A 9998-nucleotide genomic window follows, 5' to 3' on the forward strand; every position below is an offset into this window, starting at 1 on the left:
CGGGACGCTCCGTCTGGAAAAAATCGACAGGAATAATCACATTTTTTCCGAAATAATTATAATAATAATTGTCTATTCATAACAGACGCCTCTTTTTTTCGGATGTGGAGGAAGGCTGACTCCCCGCCGCAGAGCATATAAACCCAGCGGACACACAATGGAGACCCGGCGACTGTTCACGGACTTTAGCTTTCAACGCGAAGCTAAACCGCTGTTGATTTATCTTTAGCACTTAGCATTTATTACGTAACCTTTACGTGATAAGTTCGGTTTTTTATTCTCCAGTTCGACTTGAAACGGCGCTCTTCGTGGACAATGTCTGGGACCAAACTGTCGTAGTTGTTGTTGTTTTTAAAGTTTGTTGTCGTTTTATTTATTTTTTTAAATACACAAACATGAGATCTCCGCTGGCTCCAGGGATACGACTGATCACCTCGTTCTCTCGTGATGGTTGGTAAGTTTCCACCAAACAACGCTAAACAGGCTCGTTATTACGTTAACGAGTCACTTTATCTGTGTGCTGTAAATGTTTAAGCTCGTCCACGTCGATAAACAAACAAACAGGCATTCTGTGCATTTCTAATGGGCCTCTTTACAGACACTCATTCATCCTGTTGTTTCTCAGTATCTGTCATTAAACTCCTTATTGTTTTATTGTTTATCTTGGTTTCGCAGATGGACTCAGTTTCGATAAAATCTCGTGTCATTTTACAGCTTTCTCTCTTATTGACATTGGAAATCAATCATTTCAGAATTCAAGTAATTTGCTGCCACTTGATCTTTAATAATAATAATAATAAGAATTATATTAATAATAGTAATAATAATAATAATAATAATTGAACCTGTAATGTAATATTTTGAATATGTAGAAGAAAATAACCATTAACTATTTTACCATTGTATGCAACTATTTGTCACAAAACAACAAATATCAGTGTATAAAATCACATATTTTAAATCTCTTGTAAATTGATAACAGGAACTTAAACTTGATCCTTTTTTGACTAATCACAAAATATCACGTTATTTGTGTCATCAGAATAATTTAGCATTAAATACACAAGTTCTATTTAGTTCCCTCTGACGTAGAGTATGTGTATACAAGTACAATATGTACCTTTCAAAGTGATTATGTCCATATGCTTTATGTACACATGGTTAGTCTTCTTATGTATTTATGTATATGCTGATCTTCAGTAAACTGAATGGCTTCAGATTTACTTGTTTTTCAGTTTACTTATCGTCTGATTTCAAAGATCCTCAGATGAATATGTATACGTTAAAGACACTTGTTATTAATCCTGTCGTCGGTTGAATTCCAGCACTCTGTTGCAAAATACACAGGGGGGTTATTTGATGAACATGAGAACAGTGAGTGGCTTGTGTTAATTGAAAGTCTGACATGTCTTAAGACTGCGTGATAAAAAACAAACACTCGATGAAGGGTCAGAGAAGTCTGAAGCATTTATACCTATTATTAATGCTGCTATAAAGTCATACTTTTGTCGTCACGTCTCTGTTCCGCTCTCGTTTCTGCAGGTATCGCAGTTTCATCCTCTTACTCACGTTCCTCTTCTACACGGCCTATCACCTGTCACGGAAACCTATCAGCATTGTCAAGGTGAGCGAAGTGGAGTTAACTGAGTGTACTTGTTATAGGTAACTGAATATCTTTATTGTTATTATAAATATTGTGTCCCATGTACTTATTCAATGTCTGTTTCCTCTGATACTCAGAGTGAGCTGCACAGAAACTGCTCCACGGCCATTCGACCAGCGGACCTCAACATAACCAACAATGCTACCTGGTGTGATTGGGCTCCCTTTGGTAAGTAACAGCGGTTGTTTGAATTTGAACTCTCTGACATCCCGACGAGCCGAGAGCGTCGACTGATCCTGGAGCATTGCACCGTTTAAAAGATATCCTGTTTATCAGGACATGCAGAATTGTTGCAGAGAGAGTTCACCTGCTAAAACAGATGCTGCTCAAATAGACGTGGAGCTGGAAGGAGTTTGGAGTCAGGATTATGTTATTACTGCTTTGTTTGTATTTCTTGTCTGTGGCAGAGTAAGTCATCAGGATTACACTCCTGTCTTAAAACCACTCGCCTCCATGTCTCCATCGGATTAGACTGAAATACAATAAGCACCATTTAAACCTGTGTACAAGCTTAAAATAAGCTTTATAAACTGAAACCCAGGCCTGTATACTGTGACTGGTCACTCCATGTAGTGTTCTATTTTGTATTTATTAATAGCTCTTGAAAAATGTCCCAAATTAAATATCTTTCTAAGAAAACTAATATTTGTGTTTTGTCTCCAGACCAAGACAACTATCACACGCTGTTCGGGGTCTTGGATAACTGTTTCCTGGTTGCTTATGCCATCGGCATGTTCTTCAGGTCTGTATGTGCTGAAGTTTATGTTTGTAGTGTTCTGGTTATTTGTGTGTGTGTGTGTGGTGTCAATTTGAACCATTCCAATGCGTCCACAGTGGGATATTTGGAGAGCGGCTCCCTCTGCGTTACTACCTGAGTGTCGGGATGCTGCTGAGTGGACTGTTCACGTCTCTGTTTGGCCTCGGCTTCTACTGGAAAATTCACTCTTTGGGTTACTACGCCGTCATCCAGGTAAAACACGCAGCCCTACACATCTTCTGTCTGTCTCTTTTTTGCCTGCTTGGTCGTAAACGCGGTTTAGAATTTAGAAATGTGTGAAAACAACCAACTCATATTCGTATTCTAATAAGGAAACAGGGAAACCCTGAAATCTGATGAGCTGTTTGTTGCTTTCACTTCATTAAATGTTGCTCAACTCGACAGGAAGTGAACAAAGGTCCATGTTATGTATTCGTCCTTTAGTGGCTGCGTAAAAACTTTAAATGCACTGAGTTTTTTTCACTTCTTACTCACTGACATCCAGAGTGCACTGCTTCTGTTATTTCATGATGGGAATAAGAAGAAACCAGTTTCCCCCTCCTGTGTTGTGACTAATTATTTCCTGTTGACAAATTTAGTCTCTGAAATGTCAGAAATAAGCAGGAAATTCCCCCGTGTTTCACACAATGTGATGTCTGCAGATTGTTTAGTCATCGATTCATTGATCCACGACTCTTTTCCCCTGAATACAGGTGCGATCACTGTGAGCTCTGTGGGTCAGTACAGAACTCATTCATCATCATCATCCACTGACAAATGTAGAGATCTCACAGTGGTGGCTTAGTCAGCACATAATATCACATGACTCGGCTGCATCATATGACTGCAGACATGAGTCTGGGCTTAGAAAGTCTTGGTGAGAGAATGTTAACAAACACTGCCCACTGCGTCTCCTCCTCCTCCTCCTCTCTTATATGTCCATGTTTGTGCTGAGTCTTTGTCTCTGTGATGTAAACCCGGCTGTTTTCTCTGTGTCTTTGTCTCTGCAGGTCCTGAACGGACTGGTGCAGACCACCGGGTGGCCGGCAGTCGTGGCTTGTGTTGGCAACTGGTTTGGAAAGGGGAAGTGAGTAGATGCTGAGATGCTGAGATGCAGACGTGCTGATCGTACAAGTTTAAAAAAAAAAAAAAAAAAACACTTGTTGCTGACTGACAAACGCGTGCATGTCTGTCACGTTTTTGAAAAACAACAGGAAATCTTTGACTGAGCTCAGAGCAGTCGCAAAAACAGCTTCAAACACATCTGGGTTAAATAAAACATCAGAATGACCACGCCCCATTCAGAACTGGTATTAAAGGTGATAATAGATGTAAAAATATGAACAAATTTGACCTTTTAAAGAAGTTACTGCAGGGGTAAAGTGTCCAGATTGTCCATAACTACTGAAATGAGAAGCTGTGTTGTCTGTTTTTATGTCTAATATTATTGTTAAAGTTTGCCTGCTTTAGAACAGCAGTGGAGAACTCTCACGCGATTAGAGGAGACAATAGAGCAACAACCAACAAAGTCTTCTCTTAATTCCAGTTTAAAAACTTAAAAACAGGTTCACCTGGTTCTTAAACAACATCTCCAAACACCTGACTGTGGGCCAATTCCAATTCCTATCTTAACCCTCAATCTTAACCCTCAAGCTCAACCCTTAATCTTAACTGGCCTCAAAACCAAGTGTTGAGGGTTATTTTGTCACTTAGAAATGGGACACCCCTTAAATGCAGATACGTCTTCAGACTGTAGAGGGCAGAATAACGCCAATCTGTCAACTCCAAAAAAGAAGAAGAAGAAGAACACATTTACATTGTCAGGATTATTTATTTACGATCCGTTTGTCAGTCAAGTTATTAGGTGGTCAGTTAGTTATAAGATGATACTCGTACAAATACCACAACCACGGACATATTCAGCTGACAGTTACCACACACCACGGCTTATTGACAAAAGATCGTAAAATTAAAATAAATGTTACGTAACAATGATGTCAGTAATCCATAATATGGACCTAAACTAAGATCATTTTTATATCTCTATTACCAAAGAAAATACTTCATTTGTAGCGTACTCGTTTCGCTGCTTTCGGCGCCATCTTTGTTATGTCAAAACACGCAATGCATTCTGGGTAGCCCTTGCTCCCAAGGGTGGTCTCGGAAAAATCTCAATATTGAGGGCGATACAGCCCTTAAACTTGGCCCTCAACTTAATTTTTCTGAGAATCGGGACAGCACTTGCACTAGAGGGAGCGCACATTTTTGAGATTGAGGGTTAAGCAAGGAATTGGAATTCACCCTGTGTCTCTGTCCTGGGAGAGCCAATCACACGTGGTGCATTTGAACCATTAGAACAAAGAAAGAAATCATGTGTCACGACTGAAGCAGTGGTCCACAAACGAAACAACTTCTGGGTCAAAGCCTCACATGACTCTCTCTCTCTCTCTCTCTCTCTGTGTGTGTTTCTGAGAATAGTAGTGTTTTGTTTTTCGTGTCTCATGGAGACATTCCAGTGCTGCACATGCTCTAAGTAATTAGTTTTATGTCAAGACAGACAGAGGCAACAGCAACAATGTGCGAGTAAAATGGAAAAACTACTGTAGGAACAAGAATCCCTTTGTCAGATATGAGTATTTCATTCCAGGGCCTGTTTTCAGACACTGAATACAAACAGTATTCCATTGTTTGTGTTCATCAAGAGCAAAAAAGAAGCATTTACACACACTGCCTTTGATTCTCACGTGCTCTCATCTTTGTGTGTTTGTGTTGTGATCGCCAGGCGGGGGTTCATCATGGGCGTGTGGAACTCGCACACCTCCGTGGGGAACATCCTGGGCTCGCTCATCGCCGGAGTCTTCGTCTCCTCCGAGTGGGGGATGTCCTTCATCGTGCCGGGCCTCATCATCGCCTCCACGGGGGTCCTCTGCTTCTTCTTCCTGGTCGAGAGTCAGTTTCATAACAGACGCACACACACACATTTTTGTTGAGGCTGAGGTTTTAATGCCAGCAGTGACAAAAGAGAGGCTTATTGGCCCGTAAAATGCAATATTTACGAATAATGATTGTGTGTTTTCCTCTCTCGTACAGAACCTGAAGACGTGAACTGCTCTCCCCCTCAGCATCACGTGAGTTACAACCTGAAAACCTTATTTTATTTCATAACAGCTGGATTAACAGCCGGAGCTCATGCACATGTTTATGTATGTGTGTGCATTAGAGCCAGCAGGACAGTGGTGAAGTAGAACCTCTTTTGCAGAACTCGCCCCGAAACATAAACAGCAACGGTTCCATCGTGAGCGAGACGCCGGCGATTGTGGAGGACCACACGGAGGCCATCAGCTTCTGTGAGGCTCTCAGTATACCTGTGAGTACACACCTTTACTCAGATTTATATGAGTAAAATGAGTCAACCACCACCCCTGGTGGTAGCATAAGGAGTTACACCATGCTGTTATAGTTGTAAAAACAGTTAGGAAAGTTGCAGAAACACCAAGTCGGGGTCTTAACTCTTAAAGTTAAAGTTATTTATTAGTTACTTATTAGCCGCCTTGAACGACTGCAAAACTATCAGCGCTGTCACGCATGTGTCATTTTGTCTCTAAGGTACAGATTATGTAATTAAATACTTTATTACTTGCCTACATGACATGGTTGATAAATAAAATGCCCTGCAGAAGTTTCCATGACTGTTCTCCTGTGTCTCACACAGGGCGTGGTGGAGTTTTCTCTCTGTCTGATGTTTGCGAAGCTCGTCAGCTACACCTTCCTGTTCTGGCTTCCTCTTTACATTTCAAATGTTGGTCAGTGTTAAAGGGTTTTTTAACTTAAATTTAAGATAATACCATAATCAAACACATACTTTAAAGTCATTTGTGAATGTATTATTATTAAGAAACTGTTTGTTTTTTATTTTCAGCACATTTTGAAGCCAAACAGGCAGGAGACATGTCCACGCTGTTTGACGTGGGAGGGATTGTGGGTAAGCTCAAGATAAAACATTCAACTTAACTGCTATAATATATTAATATACATATATATGTGTGTGTAATGGTTCCAAATGCCAAAATGTAACTAAGCACTCTTCTGTGTTTACAGGAGGCATCACAGCAGGCCTCGTGTCCGACTACACCGGAGGAAGAGCGGCGACGTGCTGCGTCATGTTGCTCACTGCTGCCCCCATGGTGACTTTCAGCTCATATTGTTTGCACCCAGTCCTAGTTATTGTTATCATTATAGTTCTTTCCACTTAGCACTGAGTCAGACTCTTTTCGGTGTAGTTGTTATTGCAGATTTTACAGGTGTGTGGTCTATATGCTGAAAAAATGGTGAAACGTGCCTTTATTGCATTTTCACAAAGAGAATACAGGTTTCACAAATCAGAGACTGTGTTTTTATGAATCTTCAGCGAATGTAAGATAATCTAGTCCACATTTGAGAAATCTGGGTACAAGGGGTTTGTGGTCTATATGCTGGTCTATATATTGCATTTTCATTGTGAAACGTAGTGAAAGTGTGATGTTATGTTCATGTTGCAGCTTTTCCTCTATAACTACATTGGACAGAGGAGCCTTGCAACAACAATTGGTAAGAAAATAACTCTTCTTTGTTTGTTTTCATGAGGTCAGCGGCCAACATTAAGGGCCAATTCCAATTCCTATCTTAACCCTCAAGCTCAACCCTTAATCTTAACTGGCCTCAAAACCAAGTGTTGAGGGTTATTTTGTCACTTAGAAATGGGACACCCCTTAAATGCAGATATGTCTTTAGACTACGGGGGGGCAGAATAACACAAAAGCTGCGTCCAGTCTGTCAACTCCAAAAAAGAAGAAGAAGAAGAACACATACTTAAAATACTTCATTTGTAGCGCATTCGATTCGCTGCTTTCGACGCCATCTTTCTTATGTGAAAACACGCGATGCATTCTGGGTAGCCCTTGCTCCCAAGGGTGGTCTCGGAAAATCTCAATATTGAGGGCGATACAGCCCTTAAACTTGGCCCTCAACTTAATTTTGAGAATCAGGACAGCACTTGCACTAGAGGGAGAGCATTTTTGAGATTGAGGATTGAGCAAGGAATTGGAATTCACCCTAAAACTATGAAAACAAGATTGAGCTTAAATATGGAGATGATGGACACATCTGTCCACATTTAGATTTTTAACAGCTTACACCAAACATTCAGAAGGAAAAGCAGATTTGTTCCATCACACAATGGATCCATAAATAACACAGATAATTAGGTCATTTTAGTGACATCGTGGAGTAGTCGGGTCATGACCCTGAATCCTGTCCTCTATGACACAGGGATGCTGTTGTTGTGCGGAGGCCTGGTGAACGGACCGTACGCCCTCATCACCACGGCCGTGTCTGCTGACCTGGTGAGGACCCCTGGTGCATCATGGGAAAAACACTCACTCCGTCTCCATGTCCTATATCTACCATCTGTTACCATCCTTTTTTCATTCCCAGGGAACACATGAGAGTCTGAGAGGGAACTCCAGGGCTTTATCCACCGTCACAGCCATCATCGATGGCACAGGTTCAGTCGGTGAGAAACACTCTCATATTTATGTTATTTTGTGGTCATAATTATTATTATTGCCATTTTTTGTACATTTTGTGAACTATTTCTCGTCCATGTCAAAGAAAAACACTCGAAAATCCTCACAAATCTCTTTGTTGCTCGATATTAAGTTGTATTTTTTCCCCTCCGTCCTTTTTTTTAAGTTGAAACTTTGGCTTTTGCATCGCATGGATGTGTAAAAGTTGATGTTTTGTTGCAGGAGCCGCGTTGGGTCCTCTGTTAGCTGGACTGATTTCTCCCACAGGCTGGAACAACGTCTTCTACATGCTCATCTGCTCTGATATCCTGGCCTGTTTTGTGAGGAAAATTCACTTCTTCCATCTTTCTGTAAATATGCAGCAGCAACAGCACCTGCACTCACACACCGATCATTTGTCTTCAGTTTCTGTCCAGACTCGTTTACAAAGAAGCTCAGGGCTGGTGTGGACGTCTTAACAGAGGCAGAGGGTCAGCGTCACCACGCATATGTTCTTTATTATAATGTGAGAATGCTGCTCTGCTGTCAGTTTTTAACAACTAATCCCGTTTTATTGCAGGTTCAAAGAAATCTGAGAGACTCACACAAGCAAAGTAAGAACAAAAACGCACAGAAGACGAGGGAAAACGACCGTGATGCTGAAATCAGAGTCAGAGTGGACGATACGAGGCACTGACCAGACCCATCGCAGCCTTCCTTTTAATGTAAAAACAGCCTGAAATGTGTCTTTGTGGAGACAGTGTTTTTTTATGACCACTCATTACTAATTCTAACTGGTTTGTTCATATTCTTTTATCATTAAAGTGTATATAATGTGCCTTTTTTTAATTTAGCCCTTCTTCTTCTTCTGTCTTTTTGGTGACTGTATCGTCAGAACACTCATCGTTTCAGGTAAATAATCAGTGTCTTTAACAACTCTTAACACTCCACACTGGTGTTAACAGACCACGTACTGTGTGAAACACTTATAATACTTGAACGACAATCCTTATCGCAGGCGACAGCTTTTGTTTTTAGTGTAAGTTCAAGTGTAGAATCTTGGATTTGATCGAAACGCCTAAGTGCTCACTTTAACACAGCACTTAAATGACTTCAAATGACTTCAAATGACCCGAATCACCTGAATATATACAGTTTTAATGAAATGCGGTGGTGTTTCTGAATGTAATGCTTGGATGAGTGCTTTCAAAACACACATGCAGCAAACCCTGAGGCTCACAAATCAATAATACAGCATTTATCTCGATTTATTTATATTTGACAGAAGAAAAAAAACAAACCCATGAAAGCCAGGGCACACATCTCCTGTTTAATGACAGCAAATACAAGTTATTATTATTCAATTCCCTGGAAAAAATCCAAATGATTCCCTGAGGGAATGACATCGTTTCTCCACTTAATTCTTCACTTCAAACCTGTACAGTATTTATTGTGATATTAAAGGACGTAAAAATGTAAAGTGGTCGCTTTTGTTTCGGCAAATGAAGAGTTCGGAGTCCGGTGTCGCGTACAAAGAGAAATAATTTGGAACAAAAGCAACTAAACGACAAAAAAAACGAGGCGTGATAGTCTGCAGCAGGAGTTCTGAGGTGAACCACTAGAGGTCAGTGTTTCCTCACAGTCTTATGATAGTGAATATTGTTGCCCGTCAATCCCATAGAAAACCCACAAAAATGAACCCGTATCAGTTGCAAGCAAAGCACTGCATATATATATATATATCTATACAGTATTTATATATATATTAAAAAGTGGGATCACCTGAGCCAGCAGCGTTGTCTTTGTCGTAAACACACACTTCACTTTACTCTATTCACAAACGCAAAGGTGTAGATTTGAAGTCTCAAATGTCATTTTTTGTATCTTCTATCTTTGTTTCCAAATAGTTTTTTTTTACTTGTGGTTTCAATCCTGTTCCGTAGAAAATACCTGAGCTTTTTTTTAAAAAGAGAAAGTCTATGAGTGACATCAGTAAGTGCAGGTCATACCACAGTTATCTCCCTGTAACGAGGAC

The 9998-nt window shown here is 40.4% G+C and overlaps 1 protein-coding gene across 2 annotated transcripts; it reads left to right on the forward strand.

The window, feature by feature from the left end:
* slc37a2 (solute carrier family 37 member 2) lies at positions 1-8732 on the forward strand. 2 transcript variants are annotated; one of them, XM_083909899.1, is made up of 18 exons: positions 1-454; positions 1543-1624; positions 1741-1831; positions 2327-2405; positions 2498-2633; positions 3431-3507; positions 5203-5369; positions 5511-5548; positions 5641-5787; positions 6133-6223; positions 6340-6402; positions 6519-6604; positions 6959-7007; positions 7728-7801; positions 7893-7971; positions 8207-8304; positions 8390-8454; positions 8544-8732. In XM_083909899.1, exons 1-18 carry the CDS (start codon positions 396-398, stop codon positions 8557-8559), a joined length of 1497 nt encoding a protein of 498 aa, XP_083766025.1. In that variant the 5' UTR covers positions 1-395; the 3' UTR covers positions 8560-8732. The 2 variants fall into 2 exon arrangements, with proteins under 2 accessions (XP_083766025.1, XP_083766026.1); XM_083909900.1 differs by having other exon boundaries at positions 5680-5787.
* Positions 8733-9998: the final 1266 nt, after the last annotated feature.

The sequence above is a fragment of the Microchirus variegatus genome, assembly GCF_963457635.1.
Source record: "Microchirus variegatus genome assembly, chromosome: 2".
Classification (NCBI taxonomy): Eukaryota; Metazoa; Chordata; class Actinopteri; order Pleuronectiformes; family Soleidae; genus Microchirus; species Microchirus variegatus.

Excerpts from the sequence above, each read along its gene's own strand:
- slc37a2 (XM_083909899.1), top strand. The coding sequence starts at position 396 with ATGAGATCTCCGCTGGCTCCAGGGATACGACTGATCACCTCGTTCTCT. Across the intron at positions 1,625-1,740 it reads AACCTATCAGCATTGTCAAG|AGTGAGCTGCACAGAAACTG; the intron begins GTGAGCGAAGTG and ends TCTGATACTCAG. Across the intron at positions 1,832-2,326 it reads GTGTGATTGGGCTCCCTTTG|ACCAAGACAACTATCACACG; the intron begins GTAAGTAACAGC and ends TTTTGTCTCCAG.